This window comes from Nanorana parkeri, unplaced genomic scaffold, assembly GCF_000935625.1.
Source record: "Nanorana parkeri isolate BGI_ZX_2015 unplaced genomic scaffold, ASM93562v1 scaffold742, whole genome shotgun sequence".
Taxonomy (NCBI): Eukaryota; Metazoa; Chordata; class Amphibia; order Anura; family Dicroglossidae; genus Nanorana; species Nanorana parkeri.
In genome coordinates, this window is record NW_017307010.1 from 525408 (window position 1) to 551022 (window position 25615).

Consider the following 25615-nt stretch of genomic DNA (forward strand, 5'->3'; position numbering starts at 1 on the left):
AGTACTAAGGTCAGCCAACTGGCTCGAAATGCTAGATACACAGCTGCTGCATAATATTGTGCAAATTAGTTTGTGTTTGACTGAACAGACAAAAAAGCGGCAATAGCCAAGAACACGAATCTGAAATGACCGATTTCCGACTGCAGTAATACAGCTGGGAATCCTGGGTGATGTCATTGACCAAATTTGGTCAATAAAGTCACTCGGGATTCCTGGTGGTAAATTTAAATTGCCTCAGTTGGGAATCTATATTATTTAGAGGTGCTTGTGCGACATCTACAAATTGGTGAGCAATGGGTTATCTTGATTGAGACAGATTATGTCACTGAATGACTTGATTGACAGATACATCGCTGGCTGTTGTGATTGACGCTGGAAGTATGTGTTTGTGTTTAATTGTAGTAAATTATTTTTCATTTGGTGTTGCTATTTATTTGTGGGAATGGGTAAGGGACCCCTGTACTAATTCCCTTTTGGAAGGTTGTGGATGTTTGGCCTTATTATAAAAGAGGCTTCCATATTCCACAATAAGTCAGCCCCATTTTGTTTAATTACCGTCACCACCTATTTCGGGCCACATGTAGCTGGGGAAGAGGCCCTTGTCCCTCAACATCTTTGTCATCTCCCCTTGCAATGTTGAAAGGCATGTGAGCTGGTATGGTACTAGAAGAGGGTGCTGAAAGTACGATGCTCTCCCTTTCCTGGCTACCCAGGCAGCAGACTGAATAAGGGTCTGGTTGAAATATTAAGGGCAACCCCACACGGTTTTTGTTATTGATAACTACATACCATACAATGTACTGGTGACAATACACTGCCCTGCACTGGTTTATAATTTAACAATGTAAATAGACCACCACTTTAAAGAGTCTTGCACATAATTATAGGTGCATAATTACCACAATGCACACATATAATTATGGATGCAGAATGGGTTTTAGCCTATTTTTAGTGCCAAATCCAGTGCACTTAAGATCACAGATGGTTCGTGTGAAGACATGCTCATCAGTTTATGGGTTATGTTTAAGTACGTTATACTGTGTAACCTGTTTATCAAAAAAAGACATCACTACACCCCCTGTTAGCTCTCTTTGTACTCCCAAGGAGCTCAGGACAATGACATTCTCCTGCGTCTGGCTGAACCCCTGCTATGGCTATCTAGAGCTCCTTAGCAGCTAGACCCCTGTGGGGTTGTGCAGTCAAAATGTCTGGGGAGGGCAGGGTGTATGTGATGTGATTATCTGATCTGGTTACGGCTAGTGACTGGGTGGACTGGGATCTAATGATCATCAGTTGCAGCATCTGCTGAGCAAGGAAGACTACAGCGGCGGATGTACTCATCCTGAGTACCGAAGTCCGTCACAGTTCGTTTTTCAGAACCGAATATACCATGTTCTGGACAAATGTAGCATTTTCCCAAACAGCAACCCTACTTCTGAACTCAAAGCACGTGCCTAGTGTTGCTTGTGTGTGAATCAGCAGAGGCACATCAGGTGTCCAAAGATCACTGAATCTTAAACTTTTAGAGTATCATTACCTGATTTAAAAGATCTAAACATTACATGCTATTTGTTACATGAGTTCTGCATTCCTCTACACAATGGAGGACAGAAGGCAGGACCTGCAACTCTACAGAACACTATTAAAGGGCAAGGCTGATAAACAGAAGCAGATCTAATGACAGTTACAATAGCAACATCAGTTTTTTTTGTTCAGGGGAGTCAGTAGAGTCATATTAATACATGTTGACAGGAATAGTGTTGGTTTTGGTCAGCTAAAGTAAAACTCCTGAGAATTAAACCACATCCCTTCCTCAAATCTGTAGCACCTGCAGTAGTTAACTGAATGTAATTCCCCTGGTAAAGTCTTGTAGGACTAAATTTGCTAAATCAAAGTGTTTCTACATCCTCAATTTCCTTATGATAGCAAAACTGCAGGCAAATTTAAAAACACTTTGGACGAAATGTGTGTTTAGGAAAGATTTATTAAATGTACTCAAAAGTTCCAGCACAAATGCGGAACCTTCTCATTATATCATCTTCATGCAATTCCCTGAACGATGGGCACTATGACCTAATTAGGATATAGTGCCTTGGTGACCAAACTGTGGCCCGGGGGCTGCATGTGACCATTTGACACTTGCTGTGGGGTCTCTGTAGACAGTGGTCTGTTTTGGTGTTTTCTCAGTCTAGTAACAAAATGGACTGCAGTAGTTAATGGTTTGGTTTATTGCTTTTACACGTTCTTACTTTTTCTGTGCTATCCATGCATTTTCAATTTTAAGAATGGACCTTGCTGAGAGAAATATCAGCTCAAACAAATTTTAAGAGGGCTGCAGGGAGCAAAAATGAGGAAGCGTTGATTGCAAAAGGGATGTAATAGCTGGGAACTCTAGAAGTGTGATTTTTTTTTTTTTCTGCGCTATCCATGCATTTTCACTTTTAATAAGGGATCGTGCTGAGATAAGTATCAAATCAAATTAATTTTAAGAGGGCTGCAGGGAGCAAAAATAAGGAAGTGTTGACTTGTAAAAGGGGTGTAATAGCTGGGAACTCTAGAAGTTCATGAACCGTGTCCGTAGGCAATGACTGTCTCCTCAAGCATGTGCTCATTCTCCAACACCTATGTTGGCAGTCTGTGACCATCACCTGTTATGTCTTCAGTCTTTGACTTTTTGTAGCATTACATCCACTGGATATCAGTGGTCGCACTTGAGCATGCATCCCAACTTTCTGAAATAAGAGATATATATACACCCGATGAGCCTGCATTCCAAATCCTGTCTTGTCACATTCCCAATTACGTGGACCACAAAGAATTAATACACCAAAAATGAGTAGTCATATCCACAAATGCTTTTTTGTAACAATACTTTTATTTGAAATTGGCTTTCTAAATGACCAAATGCAATGATGTAAAGATTAGCTGAAAGCTTTATTAAAGTATTAAACTTTTGTTAATTAAAAAGAAGATTTTTGTAACAGAGTGCTATACATCCAACCTAAAATGAGAGACAACTGAGGAGGAACAAGGGACAAAGGGATATAGTTCCAAAAAGAGGGGCAGAGGGATTTAGTTCCAAAAGAGGGGCAGAGAGATTTAGTTCCAAAAGAGGGACAGTTCCTCCAAGTGAGGGACAGTTAGGATCTATTCTTGAGGCCCCCTATGTTAATTAAGTTGACCACCACTGGCATAGAGTGTTGTTAACTTGACATGTTTTAAGGTAATACATCATCCTAGCTATGTGGTGTAACAGAAGCTTAAAAGCACATGACTAGCTGAGCAAAATTAAAGTTATTTTGACAGGGACACAAGTAAAATTCCTTGTCACAACTGAAAAATCTGTCGGTATAAGACACCATTTTTTAAAAATTGTGATTAGCACAAGATGAAGAAGGAACTAAGGGCTGGAGTATATATTTTACAGAATTGGAAACTAAGCAAAGATAGAGCTGAATGTGAAAGCACCACCAGGTTTATATACTTGGGGCACAGATCGTTTTACTAGAAATAAAAGTCTTCACCTTTTCTAGGTCACAGCTTTTGTTCTGGCTCTTACTGTCTTTATACACTGAAATATAATACATATTTTATTATCTAACAACAAAGTCACTGGCGCCAAAGTTCATCCTCCAAAGGTGTGTAAACATGTTTTTCTGTTTCCTATATTCTATTATCTGTGTTTAATTTGAAAGCACATTCAGTGCAGACTCCTTGCTGGTTGCGAGTATTAATATGTTCCACACAGCCAAAAAGCATATTATGATTGTTCTTCTTTGAGCACATACATTAAGCACATAGATAAAGGAAGGTGCACAGCATGGATTCAGCAGGTAAAGCTGCCCCTACATATGTAAGGCCTTGTTCACACCTGTGTGTGTTGTGTAGCTTGAATGTCTAATCGCTACAATGTTCCATTGTTTTCAATGGTCCCTGTTCACATCTTGGCATTCTGTCGCATGCAGCAAAATGCATGTAGCTCAAAAAAGTGCATGAGCTTCTTGTGGAGCAGAGTCAAGTATTTTAGCGTCAATAGACTTCAATGGGAGCGTCTGAAAAATTAGAAATGCGCAAAACCACCAACAACACGCTGAAGCCTGAAATGTTTGCAAAAAAGCCTGTACAAACGCTCAGATAAAAACACCCGAGAAAACAACCAGTAAAGCTCAGCTCAAGGGTGAATGGGACCTAAAGGGGCTTCCGGAATAAGGCTGATGTGGATTATATAGAAATCGAATCCATTTCATTTTAGTGGACATTGACTTTAGCACAGGTACAATGTCGAGCATTAATATATCACTCGATTTCCCTTGTTGCCTGAAACTGCTATTTAAATAAGCCAATTTTACAAACTCATTCGCCATAATAGATTAGGAACACAGTAATATTGTATTTTGTGAAAATCATACAAAATTATTGCTTTCCAGTACACCCCTCTCGTGTACCTAGCTGTTTTCTTTTTATTTCATGTATTAGTGCCCACACAGCTTAGACCAGTGGTTCTCAAGCTGTGTAACCTCAGAACCCACATTTGTTCTTTGTCATTAAGTAGCGACCCAAGTTGCACAGCACTGGAACACGCTGCATTGCGGTACTGCGCATTCTGGTTTGGGTGATCAAACTGTGGGAGGTGTGTTTGGGGTGCCATTCAAATGAACAACACAACACACCACCCGCACCAGAGCGCACGGTAGGTGTGATTTGCGTGGCACAGTGCATTCATCGCACGGGTCTGTAAGATTACCGCACTGTACTAGTGTGAACAGGCCCTCAGAAACACTGACAGACATATTCTCACACACACATACAAACTCCAAAAAAAGTTTTTTTTTTTAAACTTGACTTACGAGAACTAGAGTGGATCCTCAGCCTGTGGTCCAGTATGGGCTTCTGTGCTGTGACAGAGCTCCATTCATATGTGCATTGCTTTTTCAAGCTCCCTTGTATGTCGTGTAGAGGTGGCGGGAGCCAGAATGTGACGTCACTCCAGTCCAGGCACCTCCACACGGCACACGAGATAGCTGTAAGCAATGCACGTATGGATGGAGCACCTTTGCGGCCATACCCCCAGCCCACCCCACTTTAACCTGACACTCGGCGCCGGGCAGAATATTTTAAATGGCTGCTTGGTGCGAGAACGGACAGTGCTGTGCTATGGAGAGGCTCATCAAGCTATTGAAAGGCACACATTAACCCACTAAACATAGGCTTGCGACCCACCAGTTGAGAACCATGGGCTTCGTCTATATAGCTGAATAAGTTAGTAATAATAACCGAAATCTACAAAAGAGGAAGGGAAACTTGCATATAGTTAAAGCTGGTTTTGTTTCCTTTAAAACTGTGATACCAGATGTTTTCCAACTCAGATGTACTTGTCTTTAATATCATAAGCTATATTTAAAGTGTTGATGCTCAGGATATGTGAGCCTCATACATTTATTTAAGGTTTAAGAAAACAAAAATTAGGTAAGTTGTGCATGGTCACATAACGAAAATGTGTGAAATCATCAGTTTTGGTAACTGGTGTAAGTACTGATTAATTAAATAAGTTAAGTAAAGGAGTAGAGCACGTTCACTTTCCAAAGAAATTTTGACCTGGCTCAGTAAATGTGGAGAAAAATCACTTTGCAAAAAAACCCAATCTCATGAAGGTAAATGAAAAAAAACAAACAAGATTTTTACTTGGATGTGCTTGGATGATTGTAGTCAGCACAACTTTACCTGCTACACTGAGCTAAGTCTAAAATTCCCTTGCAAAGTAAACATGCTCTACCCTGATGTGTCTGTGCACACGGCCCTATGAATGACCAGCAAAGTAAACATGCTCTACCCTGATGTGTCTGTGCACACAGTCCTATGAGTGACCAGCAAAGTAAACATGCTCTACCCTGATGTGTCTGTGCCCACAGCCCTATGAGTGACCAGCTAGATCTAATCTACCAATAATCTTCTTATGAATGTTGTAAAGATGGCTGCAGAAAATCTACAAGGGTATCAAAATGGGTTTGAAGGAAAATCTAGGCATTCGAGAATACCATTTAATTAATGATACATGTAGGTGTGAACGGGCCTTGAAGGAAAGGAGGGTTTCATTCTGCTTGAACACAAGGGTATGAATCTTTATTTTAGGCATTCCGACTGTAATTTTTAAATCTCATTATAACTATCACTTTTGTCAGTTTTGTGAATTGTGCCTAAGGCAATACTGTATATAAACCGGAAAAAACGCGCTGGGATATGTCAACAAAGGCACTATGGCAGCAAGCTGCAAACACCCCAAAAGTGTGAACACTTCCTCAATACTATGAAATCAGCTGTGTTCCGCTACGCCTTAAATCACTATTATGTGCAAAAATAAATAAATAAATACTACGTGAAATCAGTCAAAATTATTTATAAAGTGCAATTTAGTTCAAAACAGTGCTGGCACCTGTATTGCACTACGCCCAAAGCAACTGTGTATCAATCAGTGCAAAGTCAAAAAATTCAGGAATCCTTCTATACAACAGCAAACCTCAAATCCATCCAACCCTTTATTCACAGTTGTAAAAAGTGCAGATGAGTGCATCAACCATTATACCAAGTCCAAGACGTGTCTGGTAATCAATTCTATGGAAAAAGTCCAAAGTCTTAACATGGATAGATAAGTGAGTAAAACGTATTTAAAACCTTCAATCACCAAAGTGACACCATGCTTTTTCTTTACTGTATAGTAGTAGTGCACCATTAATCCAAAATGTGTGACCGTGCTCCTTATTTGCAGTCTATTGCACTCACCAGATATCCCTTTAATAATGTGCTTCTAACAAAAGAAAACTCACAATATTATTTCATTCCTTTTCAAACGTATCCCGTTCAGATAGCTTTGACTTTCTCTCCTCTCTCCCTCCGCTCATTCCTCCACAGGTAGCTCCTTTTTACTAGCAACAGGATCTATACTTAGATCCACTTGTGATCTCCTTTTCCTCCTCCTTTCAACAATTCACACTGTGGAGCTCAAAATAAAAGGGTAAGAGCTCCCATTGTGCAGTATCTCAGTAAAATATTTATTTCAATAAAAACAATGCACTTACAAGCAACAAAGTAAATCAAGCTCAGTAGTTGTAAGCCCGTACTTGACGTGTTTCGTCACCTAACTTTCTCAAAGGGTTGCAACTATCTGATTCCTCCATGATCACTTCCCTAGCATGTTTTCATTTTCTATCAAAATTCCTCTACTTATGTCCTCTATTATGTGAATGTATATATACTGTATATACACTATATTACTAAAAGTATGGGGACACCCCTTCAAATCATTGGATTCAGGTGTTCCGGTAAATTCCTTGCTACTAAATATTCACCGGTCAACTGTTAGTGGTATTATAACAAAGTGGAAGCAACTGGGAACAACAGCAACTTAGCCACAAAGTGGTAGGCCACGTAAAATGACAGAGCAGGGTCAGCGCATGCTGAAGTGCACAGTACGCAGAAGTCGCCAACTGTCTGCAGAGTCAATAGCTACAGACCTCCAAACTTCGTGTGGCCTTCAGATTGGCACAACAGTGCATAGAGAGCTTCATGTAATGATATTCCATGGCCGAGCAGCTGCATCCAAGCCTTAAATCACCAAGTGCAATGCAAAGTGTCGGATGCAGTAGTGTAAAGCATGCCGCCACTGTACTCTAGAAAAGTGGTCTCCTGTTCTCTAGAGTGACAAATCACGCTTCTCTGCCTGGTAATCCGATTGATGTGTCTGGGTTTGGCGATTGCCAGGAGAACGGTACTTGCCTGACTGCATTGTGCCCAGTGAAATGTTTGGCGGAGGGGGGGGGGGGTTATGGTGTGGGGTTGTTTTTCAGGGGTTGGGCTTGGCCCCTTAGTTCCAGTGAAGGGAATTCTTAAGGCATCAGCATACCAAGACACTTTCAAAAATGTTATGCTCCCAACTTTGTGGGAACAGTTTGGGGATGGCCCCTTCCTGTTTCAACTTGAGTACGCACCAGTGCACAAAGCAAGGTCCATAAAGACATGGATGAGCGAGTTTGGGGTGAAGGAACTTGACTGGCCTGCACAGAGTCCTGACCTTAACCCGATAGAACACCTTTGGGATGAATTAGAGCTGAGAGTGCAAGCCCGGCCTTCTTGTCCAACATCAGTACCTGACCTCACAAATGCGCTTCTGGAAGAATGGTCAAAGATTTCCATAGACACACTCCTAAACCTTGTGGATGCCTTCCCAGAAGAGTTGAAGCTGTTGTAGCTGAAAAGGGTGGGCCAACTCAATATTGAACCCTACGGACTAAGACTGGGAACACACTGTGTGTTTAGACATCTCCATGTGCGCCAGAGTGAAAGGAATAATTCTGAAATTTTGTGTTTGATAAAGAGTTTCATTAATATTATATAACATAACTGCCACTGTTCTATTCTACGGGGTCTGTGCTTTCAGGGAATATATAACTCTAAGGGGTTGCAAGTAATTTTCAGGCCTAAAATGTTGATTATAACATATGTGCAAAAAACACCTTGGCAGCAAGAGGGTTCAAATCCATACCAGACCCCATCGAGGATAAGTCACGTTATATTTATTACATTTACGTTTTTTAGATTGGGGAGCCTCAAGATTTTCCATACTTTTAAAGGGTGCCTTGACCGAAAAAAAATGAGAAATGCTGCTCTAGGGAATCTAAGCAGGGTGGTCTCCCAAATAGAATATCATGAGTTTTTGATGTTTAAATTTAAATTAGGAAATGAAATTGCATTCGGTGCTAATATAATTTCCTAATACAACTTCAACAGTCAACATGCAAAGGTTTTAATTAATGCAACTTCAACAGAGTCCATTGACTGGCATGTTGGTAAGTTCCATCAGAACCTGACATGGATGAGTCCTGGTTCTATTCAAACTGGTATACAGTGAAAAGGAAATTTGAGAGTTGAAGCTTTTAAAAGGGTAGAAATTAGGGATGCACCAGTACCAATACTAGTATGAGTATCCGTGCCGATTCCGAGTATTTGGGCGAGTCCTGCCTGTATCAGGAAGCCGGGCAGCGCGTCATTACACACTGCCCGGCTTCCTGATTGACCGGGAAGTCGATTGGCCAGGAAGTTGGCTCCATGCTCCCTCGTCACTTGATTGGCCAGCAAGCCGGCTTCATGCTTTCTCATCACATAGTGACGAGAAGCATGGGGACGGCTTCCTTGCTAATCGGGAAGCCGGGTGGCGAGTCTTTACACGCTGCCCGGCTTCCCCACTAATCAGGAAGCCAGGTGGCGAGTCATTACACGCCACCTGGCTTCCTGAATGGGACTTCTGGTACTCGGTTTTCGGTATAGGCGAGTACAGAAAAAAAAATATCGTTACTCGTACCGAAATACCGGTATCGGTGCATCCCTAGTAAAAATTGTTTCCAATGCCTCATTTTATGACTAGAGTTCCTGTGTTTCAATTAATAATGTACATTATTTTCTGTTTTATTCTATGTTGTTCTGTTTGGAGATGTGATTAATCAGCATGTTGAAATCTGCAGACATTGCGGTAATATATTTCACAATGTACCAACAAAGCTTCCTTGTGTGTAATAGCCCAAACAAAGAAAAGACAATTACAAACATCCTAAATACTATCAGCCTGTGTCTCATCATCTTTTTACTTGGGTAACATGTCTGGTTGTTTATTATGTATATCTGAGCATGCGTTTTCTTTTACACTTCTAAAAGAACTGGGTTTTTTTCTCCTGTTAGGTGGTTTCATGAGAATCTGACCCGGCATTCAGCAGAAGCTCTTCTGCTTACCAATGGGCAGGATGGCAGTTATCTGTTGAGGAAAAGTGACTCCAATGCCAATGTGTACTCACTGTCAGTAAGGTAGGTACATTTAATACCTTTATAAGCTTCAGGGAGGCTGAATAGGTATAATATGAAGACGCATTCTTACTCGGCATGCACTGTAGTTAGAACCTTGCGTTTGCTTAGTAAAGTCTGTAACATTACCATGTGCTTGGGTTCCAATGACCGTCAATCACTGGGCTTTCCCCTGGCCAGTTCTGCAGCCACTACCATACTACAGAAGCACATGGAAGACGGAGTAAGCTAGAGCAATAAGTGACACAGAGCCATAACTTTGGTCTGTCCTAAACAAGCACAATGGGTAGCCCCGCTGCAAGGGTTAATAACACAAAAAAACCTGAAGATCTTATTGAAGCCAACCCCACTAACTACCTCAAGATATCATGCTTGGATTAGCCGATTTGAGAGGGAAGAGTGAGCATTTACAAAACTTTTTTTAAGTTTTGGATTAGAAAGATTCTCCCCTCTATTTGTCCTGGTGACCATTGTCAAAGATAGATGGAAAAAACACAATTTTTTGAGTAGTCAACCAAAGCAAGAGATGAGGGAAAATCCTTTGGTGGGGCCATTTGTTTCTATGACAACTCTCTAACATGGAGAAATTTCCATTTTAGCAGTACATAACATTTATGTCCCTTGGTCCACATTTGCCTGAGGCTCCACATATTCCTTGGTAGGCCATTGGATGTTGTGCATGAATCACCCAAGAAGACCATAGGAAAGTGGTACTACCATTTACTCCTACACTCCACCTCTTTTCCAATTGTTTTTAAAAATATTTTAGGTTATGTGAGGAATTATGAAAATTTAATAGGAGCAATGAGGCTGCTGTTATTTTGAAATAAGTTCAGATTTCCATTTGAATTAAATTAGTCAAATGTTTATGGAATATATAGCATACATTAAAGTATTCAATTTATTCCATAAAAATGGTTAATTTAATTCAAATGAAAATTTTCACTTAGGGCTAGTTCACACCAAGCGCGGAGCAGATGCAGAGCAGTTATAGAACGGATCAAAACTGCGTTCAATGCATTCCAATGGTATTTTGGGCTCTAGTTCACACACGAGCGTTCAGTTCCAGAGCATGTGGAAAAACTGCAGCATGCCCTATTTTTTCTGCTCTGGAACGCACCAAAACACATGCAAATGCATCAAAAACGCATGCAAGCGGCTTGGAACGCACTGAAAGCCCATTTTAGGATATATATTTTTTAGCGGCCTGGAACGCATAAAAAATGCGTCAAAACACACTGCACTGCATGTGCAGAAACTCATGCAGATCTGGTCCGTATTGGGTGTGAACAAGCCCTCAAGATGGGGAAAGAGGTAGCGAGTAAGAATAAATGGTACTTACTGCCTCTTTGGGGTTTTCTTGGGTTTTTCATGCACACAATCCCTGTCATGGCCTACTAAGGAATATGTGGAGTCTTAGGCAAACATGGACTATGGGACCTAACGGTTATTTATCGCTAATTTGGAAAAAGGTCACTAAAAATGTAGCAGCTGTCTCTGCTGTCAGTACATATATGGCTGAGGCCTCTAGCATCTGTAAATATATAAAGCCAACATTTGATAAGTGTCAAACAAATCCATTGTCATCCTTTGGCGGCAGTAGAAGCTAATACCAGTATCTTTCACCTGTAAACATATAATTGCCAGTTCTCACATTAGTAAAATATACTGTATAATTCTAATGCTTGGAGAAATATAATGCCAGCCTATGGTATTTGTAGATGTAAAATATTAGTCTCAAGTGCCTGGAGAATGTAATGTCAGCTTTTGATGTCTGTACATGTATGATGCAAACATGTATGCTTAAAAGAATACAATACTAATGAGTGGTGTCTGTATATGGCAAGGAATTTGGTGCCTCGAGTTTCAGCATACAGTGCACTATTCTGCTGTTTGTTATGGATAATGGAAGCTCCTGGACGTTTAATCATTTTGATATTGGTTGAAAAACTTGCTTAGTATCAGTCTGTTTGCTTGCTAAAACCAAGGAGGTTTACTGCAAGACCTATTTTATTACTGTTATTGTGATGCTTAAAATCATTTTCTGACAAATACTCTAGATGGCTTAGCTTTTGAAATGTTCTCTGAAAACTTTTGTAAAATAAGAATAGGTGAATTATGATAACATAGTTGCCCATATGCACTCAATTACACCAAACACAGCACAGCGTGTACTGCATTATAATTCAGCACTTTAATGCATCTACTCCTTTACTTGGAGTACTTCACACTGTACAGTATACCCCAATAGACTCAGCATGGATCCCAGTACACTCAACAAATCACCACCACCAAAGCACCTAGTTAAACTGGGCAAACATCAGCATCCAAATCAATATGCTCAGAACTCTGCAATATTCACTTAGCACACCTCAAAACATGCTGCACCATGAACCATACTACAGATCCCCCCCATGGACACGAATACATAAATTCACATAGCACCACTTACTATGAAATACTCTGAACATTCCTACAAATGTATTCTGCTATACCCAGCACTCTGCAATGCTCCCTGTTAAATTCAGCATTCCTTAGCATGCACTCCAAATATGCTCTGAATTCAGTGAAACTTATGAATGAATATGACCTTCTAGCAGATGTAAGGGATCTTGTTCTTTGTGCCTTTCCCTAGATTTATGACCTTTGTGCTTCTAATATCTGGGATTTAGGGTTTCATCTTACCTTGCCCCTGCCTTTGACTACTTCTCTTTTTCAAATGAGAATTTTTCCTGATCTCTCCTGACACTGCCTTGGAGAATCATCTTTCTCCTTAAAAGACAGGCATAACCTATTTGTAACCTGTGGTTTTTTAGCTGGCTTTAGTTCCCATCTCCTGCAAATCATCTTTTCTGTATGGAATAACCTGAGGCTCACGCACAAGAAATGCTGAAAATGTTAACTATAGCTTGTTCATCAACTGTCCATTATATAGCATGAGCAGACCAGACTGATGTGTCAGTGCTCAACAGACTCCCCTGCACGTGGGCCTTTTGCTAATTGAGGGGCCTACATTTGACTTTGCAGCAGAAGAAAAGATAATTGGGACCGTTGCTGCACAATGAATCATTTAGGCCCCTGTCACAGGGGCCGATCAGGGGAGGATCCTTTAACAGATCTTCTCCTGATCAGAGCGGTACAGAACAGATGTAACCACTGTGACATACATGTCCGTACAGTTTTTTTCTTCATATTGCGATGGAGAAAAAAACAAAGTGCCAGGCCCCTATGGGGAATCTGATGTAAATGGACATTGTATCCGTTTTCATCAGATTTCCTCCGGTCCAGCACGATCAGGTCAGTCGAAACGGATCAATGATCCATCTGTTTTACCGGATGGAGCTGGGGCCAACCGGGGGTAAACGGCTCGTCCGTTTAAAACCAGCTGCCTATAGACTTGCATAGAGCGTCCGATCAGGTCTGGCTGAAAAACTGACAGGCGAACCTAATTGGACCACTCGTCTGAAAAGGGCCTAAAGGTGCCCACACACCTTACAATTTATCTGCAGATTTTCTGTGGTCAGATGGAAAAAGTGCAACAGATTGGCCCAGGTGGAGATTACTCCATCCACACAGTTTAGCGTAGATGGAGGAATCTGTTGCACCTTTTCCATCTGACCACAGAAAATCTGCAGATAAATTGTAAGGAGTGTGAGCAGCTTTACACTTGTGATTAGCCCTTTATATGTTTTTCTTTCCACCTGTAAGCCTCCTGATTGGCTAGTCTGTTGGATGCAAAAGAATCATCCCATTCACTTTTACAAGCCAGTGATAGACCACATCTCTGGGATGTTCTAGGGGCATGCCATCTTTGCATGCGGATGTGGTTTTTAGTAAAAAGGGTAAAAGGTCCACTTTAAACACATCTCTTCCTCCCTAAACACTTCTTTTTTTATGTTTGTAGGTCACAGGCTAATCTCTGAATTTTATTTCATAGTATCTTTGTGTTGTTGAATCCTTGAAACTTTGTTGTCCTTGTAACAAATGTACAGCTGAGGCCAGAGCAAAAAAAACCATGGAAAAAAAAGGGTGCTAAAAGTAACAAGTTTCATGTTGTGCCTGATCACCCAAGCACATATCCATTAGTTAAACAGTGCAATGTGTGGTTATTTCGGTGACAAACAAGCGGTATTTACAATACTTCCTCTTACAGCAGTATTTCTGTTGTTTAACTTAACAAATTAAAGCAGTAGCTGCACCATTCTGAAAATCATAAGGTAAGAAAGGGCTTTAAATAATTCTATACTAGCATGATCTCTGTGTTTATATAGTGATCCTCTATAAACTGGTCAGGTCCAGTGAATAGCTTTTAAAAAGTTGCCTGGGAACCTGTGTATGCTTGAAATACTCACGTAGCTCCGTTCTGTAAAACATACAGGTTGCAGTTAAAATATTTCTCATTTTTTTAAACTGGTGGTTTCATGTGCACTTATGTGCATTGAATTGTGCTGCTTTCAAGCACATGTGTGGATGGTTCCTAAAGGGGTTACTTGTCTTATAAAAACCTAAGCCCTGGGGGAAACCCTACAGTTGTTTACAAGCATATCGGGTATTTAGAGTAAGGGGACCTGGGGTACGGAGGACAGACCCAATTTTATTTGACTCAGGAAAACATCTTTGAAGAACTTAATGTACATGTTATTGACAAGTTTGACATTTCTTTCAAAAACTTTTTGCTAACTTTGACTGAATTTGTTCAATGAAAACCTTGCTAACAAATGACTTTTATATAAAGATTGGATTTTTTCAAGATTAAACAGTAATGGTCTATGGCTACCACTTAGAATTGCCATTTAACCAGTTAAGCCTGTGTTCCTATCCATACGCAATGCTTTTGCTTCACAAGGAACCAGACTAGCATTTTACTGTTTACTAGGTTTGTTTAAAGTGACACTAAACTCAAAAGTTAAATCTTAAAAATGCATTCAAGTACCTTAACTATTATCAGAAATGTATCTTATTTGTGTATCACTCAGCTGTAGATGCTCAAATCATCTCTGAATTTGTTGCTGACGCTGTCCTTCCTTTTGGAGGGTGGCAACTTTTGTTCCCCATGGTCCGTGTGTGTTGTAAAGTAGCCACCGGTCCAAGCTCGCTCCTGTGATGGACCACAATCTGACGTTTAGTTTACTCATTTGTGTTGAGATTGTAGTCCATCACAGCAGCGAGCTTGGAGTGGTGGCTACTTTACAACACACACAGGGACCATGGGAACAAAAGTAGCCACCCTCCAGAAGGAAGGACAGTGTCAGCACCAATTCAGAGATGATTTGATGATCTACAGCTGAGTGATACACAAATAAGATACATTTTTGATAATAGTTAAGGTTCTTGAATTTATTTGTAAGGTATAAGTCCTGAATTTAGCATTATATTAACCTTGTTCTAGAAGGAAGGAATATGTTGCTGGCCACAGTATTTTTTATCTTACGTTTTAATTATGATAATGACTAACATGACTACTACTAATAATATGTCAAATATATCTCTTTTTCAAGGGCCAAGGACTCAGTGAAACACTTTCAAGTCCACCAATGTGGAACAAGTATTAAGTTTGGATTCAATGAATTCTCATCTGTAAAAGAATTTATTCAACATTTTGCAAACCAACCTTTGATTGGAAGTGAATCAGGTACCATAAAATATATACATTTGTTTTGTTCCAATATACCTTTTGTGGATGGATGTCAGGTTTCCATTTGTTTTATTCTCTGGAAATATCTGCCTTTTAACTTAGTAACTACTGTAACAAGGATTCTCCACTGTAGTCAGGAAATGCAAGTAAAACGCAGTTTATTAAGGGCAAACACAAAAAGTCTCTTTCCATCAACAGGGTAGACCTCCCCTGTTACACAAGACAGCTTCCAGCAGCAACATAGATGATAGTCCTTTGTAGCATATACAGTCCTTAGTATTGCTCAGCTTAATTCAGCTCCAAGCCTCTTAGCACACCTCTGTGTGATACTCATACTGCTCTCCCAGCAGTGCGTCCAACAGGTCCCTTGGGTCACCGACCTTCCTGACCTCTCCCCTCGTGGGCACTCACACTGCTCTCCCAGCAGTGTATCCAACAGGTCCCTTGAGTCACCGACCTTCCTGACCTCTCCCAGCCTCCCCCAGCTGTTCCACGTGCGTCCAGCACGCACCTGAGTCTGCATGTGTCCGTGTGCTTCCTGCACGCACACAACTCCAACACAACTCCAACTCTGAACTCTGGGCTGGCTTCTTAATGAGGCTGCTCTCAGCCACCTGATCACCCCCGACTGGTCATTGGCAACACCTGGCCCGGGACTAGAGATTCCATTCCACTATAGTCCGGAAAACCAGGAAGGAACTGAAAAGCCAGTTCCTCCTCTGCCAAGGTATTCACATGATGCCCCTCTAACTGAGTGTTCTTGGGGACTGTGTTGCCAAATTACATCTTGGCATTGGCTTACACTGCCACACTACTTTAAGGGCTTCTCACAGAAACACACACATGACTGGATAATGTTTATTCCCGAAGTCAAAACTTGCGTGACACTAAACATGTCATTCAATGCATGGAGGGACTGAAGTGGAGCATTAACTACAGATGGGTTGTATGTGATGTTGCCTCACTTCTATACCACACAATTTAGGAATTTAGGAGGCAAAATAATTTTATTTTGATCATTACCCAGATTTCTCCATGGAATTGAAGAATTTTGCAGTAGAAGTCATCTTTTTTTGTTGACACATAATTATTTTATGTTTAACCATCAATTCTACCTCCAGAGACTTGGCACTTGGAGGTTCGCGCTCGCATACGCCAGCTTGTTCATGGGTTGGTGGGAGGAGCACCACATCTATGGAGATGGAAATCCATTTCATCAACAAAGAAACTTTTACGCACGTTATATAGATGATCTAATCTTCATTAACGATCAGTCTTTGGATCTGGAGGAGTTCCCCCAATATCTCAATTCCAATTATTACTATCTAAGATTTACGTGGGAAGGAAAAGATAATAACATCAATTATCTGGATCTTACACTGATCGGTTCGAGTGAAGATGGCAACGTATGGGTTGAACCATACAGAAAACCTACACCAAAAAATGCTCTCTTAAAGAGGACCTTTACCTATATCTTTAGCATAACAACAAACACACATTTAGAAATGTTTAGTAATGACAATCTACAAACACATACTTGTAGATAATAGCAGGTTTTGCATTCTTTGCATACCTTTTTTTCTCTTTTCTTCCCCAATTTTCTGACAGTTGCCATGTTTACTAAGGAAAGATTACTAGCTCTCCTTTTACTTCCTGGATTTCTGGCACATGTGACCAGACATGTGACTAGGACATGTGACTATGCACATCATCTCAGGGGAGGAAAATGCCTTTCCCTGAGATCTCATGAGATTACCTAAGGGACAATACATTCGTCTCAAACAGAATTGTTCCAAAACAGAGGAACATTGAGAGAGAATCCCTTGAACTACAGAATCGGTTTTTACGACGTGGGTACTCCCATTACTTGATGAGACGGACTTATGATGATGTGATAAAAATTGACAGATTAGAACTTTTAAAACATTACAACAACATGATGAAACAAGCTAGAGATACACCTGTTTTCTCCACTCAATATAGTTGCCAGTATGAGGACAATTATTAAAATATACACACCCATTTTGCATGGAGATGATATGAGGAGCATATTACAGGGAGGAATTTAATTTATTGCTAGATGAGCACGCATCCTGGATAACATTCTGTCACCTAGCTTATTAAAATCTCATAATAGGGATGGATGCAACTATGTAGAAATGTAATGCTTCCCGCTGTTCGAGCTGTGATCTGCTATGTGATCCTCATACAATAGTATCCTGTGTCTCTGGCACATCATATCACATTAAACAATTGCTCAATTGTCAAACCAGGTTTGTGATTTACATGATCACCTGTGTTTGCCGCAAATAGTATGTAGGCAAAAGTACAAGAAGATTATGTGACCGCACTAGAGATCGCTTGTCCAACCTTAGGACTAAGAAAATTACTAATGTTTCGAAGCACTTTTGTGAGACCCATAATAGTAACATTGATTCTTTGAGGATTCAGATTATTGAAACAGTACATACACTTTCCAGAGAGGGAGTTAGGTTTTCCCTATTGTCAAAACATGAAGTGTTTTGGATTTTTACATTGAAGACAGGTATACCCGATGGTATGAACTATGAATGGAATGTTACATATTTTTATGAATAGTGAATAGTGATTACCCATCAGGTGTAGTTCTTTGGTGGATCTGTATATTAGTAAGCATGTGTACTCCTCTACATTACAATACGTGTTTGTATTTTTGGAGTTTATTATATCTGGTTTAATTTATAGTCATGCTAACTTTTATGCTTTTACATTTATGGTTTTGCTTAATACAAATTGTTTTTTTATTTATCCTCCTCCCCTTTTGGTCCATTTTCCCATTTTCCCCTTTTCCATCTTTCCTTTCTTCTTTCAAAAAAAAACCATGGGACCACCATGTGTGGACTAAGGAAGACTGGATAGAGGGTGATTGTTTGTTTATTTACATGCATTTGCGTGCATTGGTAGAGAGGAGGTTAACAAGAGACAGGGAGAGGAGGCTCTTCAATAGTTTCATACAATATGTGACTAGGGGAAATGGAACTGTTTAAATGTTGTCTTTGAATCTCTCTTCATCTCTCTATCTCTATGAATTAGCCCTTTGGTGAAACATATTAGAGTTGGAGGAGCCTGTGTTTGTTTACACCATGTTTTGACTTTGGGAATAAACAGTATCCAGCTTGTGATTGATACCAGTCGTTTGTGCGGCAATTGTCTCTGTGAGAAGCAGTATCAAGCTGCAGCGTGCCTTTTTTTTGCCTTCACCGACCAGAGGGATGAGGCTGTGTGACCGCAGGACAAGGAATATGAGCGGTGGTTGCTTTGTGAGTTTTACTTTCAGGGCTTCATTGATAACATTTTATTAGCACCCCAGTTCTCATCAGCACCATCTAGGGGTGTTAATGGGGTGTGAATGGCATCTGCTGGCGTATAGCCTGGCGGCAGTTTTATAGGTGAAGCCATAAGTGTATGTAAAACCAGACTTTTTTTTTTATAGAGTGGGGAATGGTAAAGCTGCCCATACGTTGTGGGTGGCTCACTCAGCATCACCCGAGTCAACAGAAGTTGATTTTTCAATTAACTTCTGTCAAAAGACCTTGATGGAAAGTTGTCAGCTGAACAGTGACCCCATTCTATCAGAGGCAGTAACTGTTTCTGTATTGAGACGGCTGGAGGTCCAGACAGCTGATTAATACAATAGTCGAATTCCTTCATTCATACCATTTAACGGGTATGGGGGAAATAATTAATATCTTATTCAGCCTATGGGGATGGACAAGAGAAACTGTAGAGGTGTTTGGCCAGTTTAAGACTCCTTTTCAGGTTTTTTTAATTGCTGTCTATGTCCTACTAGATACATTTTTCTTCACTTTCTGTCCCGGAGACAGGGCAGAACTGTGAGGAGATAACCCCTCTTGGAAAGCTGCCAACAGGTTTTTCTATTGAAAGATTTCCCCTCACTTCCTGTTAGTTTGGCACCACAAAAATGTTGGATTGCCTAATTATTTCAGTACCAGAGACTGTGGCCAGAAGAAGCAATAGGATGAATCTCTCCAGTAGAGACTAAGACAGCGATAAAGAAAACCCTTCCCCACTCTATCCCTAACTAAAAAATAGTTCATGTACACTTTAATAATAATATTTTATTTTCTGATATCTGCGTGGTTCATTAACATTGATTGAACACGAATACCAATTAGAATTGAGTTCAAGGTAAAACATATTTGAATGTTAATGACTTGTTTTAAGCCATCTGCATTATTTTGAGTATTAGCCTAAACAGGGCAAACATTTAAAAGAACACGCCCACACCTTATAATAATTCCAAGAAACCTGTCCTGCCACATTATTATGTCCTGTTCAGCCCATCATTACAGTAAAAGGTAATCTGTCTAATCATGGTGCTCATTTTGTTCAGTGCGTGAACGATTACAACATTGTGTCACATTGTAATTTACACAGCTTCTTTCAAGAAAAGTTAGTTATTTGACAGGTGATGCATTGTTTTATGTAAAGCCTAGAGCACAAATGAGCAATTGTCTTTATACTGTATTAGAAAAGGCAGCAAAGTGACTCAATAAGCTAAATCACATTTAACAAAGTTGGAAAAATCAAATAACCAATGCAAGTACAGTAAATACAAAGCAAGCAAAGTACAACGATCACATCCCATCTTCCATATGAAGAATTTTCTTTGCTGCCCCTTCAGCAATCAATCAGCTCCTCCCTCTGTATGTGTTTTAACTTCACTTTAATGTGTATTTTTAATTACCATTACTTTTATAAAAGTGGAAGTGTGCGGCTTTTTCATGTTACATCTGCAAGTTCTTGCATGAAGCTGAACTCCAGGAATTACAAAAAAACTACCCCCCCCCCCACACACACTGCAAGGGTTAACTGCTTGTAAAGTCTAGGGCTAGAGAAATAAGGGCACACCTAGGCAACACTCCACCGCGTGGCAATCGTGCACCATTGCCGCGCGCTCAGGAGTCGCCCAGGTGTGCACTGATCACGCTGTGTGTGACATATTTTCCAATGGTACCCCAGTCGCGCCGGGTGGATCGCACTGTTTCCCACCGCGATTCCGCCCGTGCTTCTGAACACGGCCGCTCGTCATGTATCGCAGGAAAAAAAGGCACTTGTACCCTTTTTCTGCGATACATGACAAGCGGCTGTTTTAGCCGCGGTCGTGTTCAGAAGCACGGGTGGAATCGCGGCGGGAAATTGGCTTGCGGTGGGGTGTTGCCCAGGTGTGCACCAGCCCTTAGTGCTCACACACACACGCATGGGTGTATTCTGGAGCAAATACAGGCGTATTTGCATGCAGCACATGCAAATAATGATACTTTTCTACCTTATTGAGTCACCTGGCCTGCATTTCTAATCTTGTACACAAAGCTGACAGTCATTATACTTTCATACACGTGTTCCATGGCATAATACAGAGAGGCTTTTTCCTGCCCTAAATTATTTGAGCAGTAGAGTGTTACGTACATTGTGGTCCTGAGAGTACATCTGTGTATCTTTGCTGAAACATTACTTTAAAAAGAATCAACAGGCACACTGATGAGTGGTTTAACTTTCAAGCCCCATTGAGTCATTGTGAGTCTGCTGCTGCCAGCAGGGATAGTGTGTATGTTGGGATGTGGACACCTGTCTGAAGGGAACTGGACTGCTACCATAAACTCATTGCACATAGGTCACAAAACAGCTGTCAGCCGCTACTAATTCTAGCCTGTACTTGACCAGGGTCAAATGTGAAGTTGATTCCTGGAGGTAAAAGTTGATTTCTCACACTGCCTGTAATTTAACCATTGAAGGAAGAACATGGCCTGTGCAAAGTGACATAACAATGTCACGTACACTTTGCATAGTTCTATTTCCTTTTCACAAATAAGCCGATTTTACCATTTTAAATGTAACTTCCTTGTAAAACTTCTGCATCAGACTATACTAATAGCAGCATTGTATTTAAAGAACCCTTCAGTGAGATAAATCATAAACCTTTGGTGTGTGAAACCAGTGTAATAAGTAATAGGCAGCTGAAGATTTTCTTTCAGGTAATCTAAAATCTTCACATTTCCTAGATCACCATGTATTGTGTATTCTACTACTACTACTACTACTAGAACTAGAACTACTACTACTACTACTACTACTCTTTAAAAGGGAGTCTTAAGCAAAACTTTTTTTGGAGTATTGACTAAAGTAGGAACTATTAGACCAGGGGTAGGCAACCAAAGCACACATTCTGTTGTGGAACTACAAGTCCCATGATGCATTGCACAGTCATGACTCCCAGAGGCAAGATAATTTCACCACAGCTGGAGTGCCAAGGGTGTTTATCCCTCTATTAGAACCTCTATCATATTTTTACCACCATCTGTGTTACCTCTAGGGAGATTTCACCAGATTATTACCAGGGCAGTAAAGGAGCAGTATCTCCAACGGGCATAGAGATAACAATAAATACACTCATTTATAGTAAGTGGGGAAGGGTTAGAAGGTTTGGCAGGTTTTCATTACTGTATGTGTCCCTGTTGGGGATATATATTTCCTCACTTCCTGTCTCTGTGACAAGTATCTCTACACAACAGGAAAAACACAAAAATAAAAATGAAAATTCAACACCCTATCAAAAGAATATTTTTTTTTTTTAAATCCCTTTCTATGATTTAGGAAAATAATTTTCTTAATGTGTCATCACACCTTATGAAAGATCCATTTGAGTTGCTAATGATAACCAGCAAGCGTCTTCGTTTTTTAAACTGATCTAGAAAAATCAAAGGGGCATCTGATTATCTGCTAATTACTCTTGTCGATGGAGGTTGTTCACATTTCAGCCCTTTTAAGGGACAATTCCAAATTTGTAAACATCACTGGTAAATCTACATAGTAAAAGGTTGAGTGCACTTAAAGTGCAACTAAAGACTCATGTATAACAGTCTAAACAAGTACCAGTTCCAGTTACTATATGATGTACAATCCTAATAAAGTAACAAAAACGTCCTTCCTTCCTACTCATTTGTGCTTCACATGCTCCCCCTCCCAGACATTGCAGCTTACAGTGGGAGGGTTTTAGCAAACATAAGCTGTGCTGTCAATCTAGATAGTAGTGGGCAGGACTAGGTGTGGCCAGGAACTGTTTGACAAGCTACAAGCTTGTGAATCATCAGTGACAACTCGGATAGGCACACCTCCTGCAAACTTGTTTTCATCTCACTGTCGTGTGTAGAGTACAGGCAGGGTTAATTATTTAAAACCAAACTCCCCAATCCCCCAGACAGTGAGAATTAAGCAGGATTTTTTAGTCCTGGAATTAGCAGAAAGACCATCTACAAAATGGTAAGCTACAATTTTTTATTTTTTCAAAGTTATGCCATGTGATAGGAAACATGTAACAAATATAAAGTAGGCATTATCCCCATTTGGCTGCAAAAGTGGAAATGCACTTTAATAACCCTTTCTGTCTATTGTCTTTCTTCCTTGTTACTGATACAGTTATGCTTTTGAATATCTGTTGCAATTCTTTGTAACAGTTTGTTATCAGATGGAACAAATGTCCCTCGGGGTTAATTACTTAATTGATACTTGTCTGCTGTTATTTATCTGTAGATAAAACCTATTGTGTTGTGTCAAAACATATGATCTCCACAGCACAAAGCCACCTAAAGTAGGTCATGTTGATTCTATAAGCATAGATTCCATTAAAGCTTAATTAATCTTGTCACACAGCAAAGCAGTAGAAATAAAAAGCACTGATACATTTTAGTAGACCAATTTAGAGCAGGATCATGGCTTCACAATGTACTGCAGTATAAAACATACCCTGGACCATACATACCCTGCAGGATCAGGTTGGCAGTCATTACGTTTTTAGGAGGTCAGCGATAGCAGCCCCATATTTCTCCCGCTATAGGTTTGTTTAAAAGCAGTGGTCCTTTGTCAGTGTAATTTTATTTTTTATTTTCCATTCCATTTGTTTATTATTTAGCTAACAGTCGTGCCCCCCAAAACAGATTGAGGCTCCAGGCAACTAGCATTTTTATAAAGTAGAGTACAGCAATGGCAACCTAAATGTATATCTCATGACAGGTTTCCTATAATAGCCATCAGCTTCAGGAAGGCACTCAGCAGTCATGTTTTTTTGACATAGGTCACAAAGGCTGTAGAGGTATGTACTTGCATCTAAGTGACAGGTTACCACCAAAGCTCACAATCAAATTGCAGGAGGGGTGGGCTAGGCAGATAAGCAAATCTTGTTCTCATTGGGGTTAAGGTGATGACCGATGTAGCCATCCAAATAGAGCTGCAACTAATTATTATTTTCATACTCGATTAGTTGGCCGATTTATTTTTCGATTTAATTGGATACAAAAATTCAACAAATACTATCCATAATTTAAAATAAAATACACAAATGCAGTGTTACAAACAAAAAGTTCACTTCAGAATGAAACTGCATGCACATTTTTTTGTAATCACACTGCACTGGAAAGCACGGCATTGCAGTACCATGCGTTCCAGTGCGGGTGATCACACTGTGGGTGGGAGGCGCGTTTGGGGTGCCATTGAAATGAATGGCACTGCAACGCACCACCCGCAGCAGAATTTGTCAGCCCGAAACCGAAAATGACTTTTTCCCCACTTCTTAATACTACATTGCGAAATATCCAGCATTGTGTAAGCATGTTTCATAGTGAAAGACCAGAGTATATTTTAAGACAAAAGGTCCTATTGGGCAATAGATTCACCATTCCAAGTATCAGTTCCTCTCACAACTCTTGGGACTCTGATGTAACCTTTGCTTCGCATTTCCCAGACATACTGTATGCAGTTTATAGTATGTATCGTATACATGTGTAACCCTGTTTCTGGGGGATCATTTGAGATGACCCTCACCTTGCAGAATTTACATACAATGCTGTTGCAGCACCTAGGCAAACAAGATCCCTAGCCTCTAAGTAGGAGTTTAAGACAATGGGGGTGATTTACTAACCTAAACACATGCACGCACCAGGTGCGTGTGATTTTTACACAGCAAAGCGTAGTTATCAACCAAAAAGTCTCTATAAGCATATTTCCACTAATGCCATATATGGAAAAATCATGCACATGATGCATATATAATGCTGCTTCACAGTTTAGACAAAAATGGTTAGCTCATGCATTTACATTCCTGCATTCATCAACGCAAGCAGCACAACGTAGAGCTAATTTACACAACATCACCTTGCAATTCAGGGCAGGGCTTTGCACAACACACCTGCTGGGTGTGTACACACTACAAAGGTGTTTAGATTCCACCCATAGATCATGTTGGGAGGGAACACACTACAGAGGTGTATACATGTTCGTGGTGTGTTTTATAAGGTTAGTAAATCAACCCCAATGTCTCTGTGTTTAATCTTTACTGCCTCCACCCAGAAGGGCCTCATGAGGAACTCCCTCCTAGGAACACTTTGTCCCAAAGACACATCATACTTGAATACAGTTCAACCGTTTAATCCGGAACTTGATATAATGTAGAACAGGAGAAGGTGGAATACCCCAAAACTCAATGATCAGGCTCTGACAGCTTCTCAGGCTAGAAGTCCCTTGGTGGGTCTCGGATTCCAGAAGCAGCAAACAGAACCTCTTCTTAGCACACAGCAGCCTCAAAACTGGAGGTTCTAGCATTTCTCTGTCGCAGTGATGACTCTAGAATCAGACAGATTATGCCAGCATGGCCTTAACCCTTTTGTTGCCACCATGTATGAGAGGAAAGAAAGCTTCCTAGTCGCAGCCACCACCAGTGCAAATTAGTACTGATGTCATCCAGTACCAGAAATCATGTCATCCAGTACCAGTGCACATTCACCTCTCTCCTGCATATGTCTGATCCATCCTGTGTCTGATCTGACCTGTAAATTAACCCCTCACCCTCCCTATCCTGCACACCTGCACATTAACCCCATCCTCCTACTGTATGTGACCTGTACAATTACCCGTTTTCCTCAATGTATGACCTGTACATTGAATGTATCTAGTGCACTGTTGGGTGTATAATGGTTCCATTTCAAATTTTGCTATTATGGCTTGTGATTTCATGATATGTCCCTGTTGTTATACCTACTATATCATATGTTTTGTCCGATATCAGTAATTCCATCTAATTTA

General features: G+C 40.4%; 1 protein-coding gene across 1 annotated transcript in view; it reads left to right on the forward strand.

Annotated features, from left to right (window-relative positions):
• DAPP1 (dual adaptor of phosphotyrosine and 3-phosphoinositides 1) overlaps positions 1-25615 on the forward strand; it is a 60091-nt gene that overhangs the window by 25276 nt on the left and 9200 nt on the right. Inside the window, exons 2-3 of the mRNA XM_018564277.1 lie at positions 9727-9849; positions 15345-15478. Coding sequence (XP_018419779.1) covers positions 9727-9849; positions 15345-15478 — 257 coding nt within the window. The remainder of the gene's footprint in view (positions 1-9726; positions 9850-15344; positions 15479-25615) is intronic.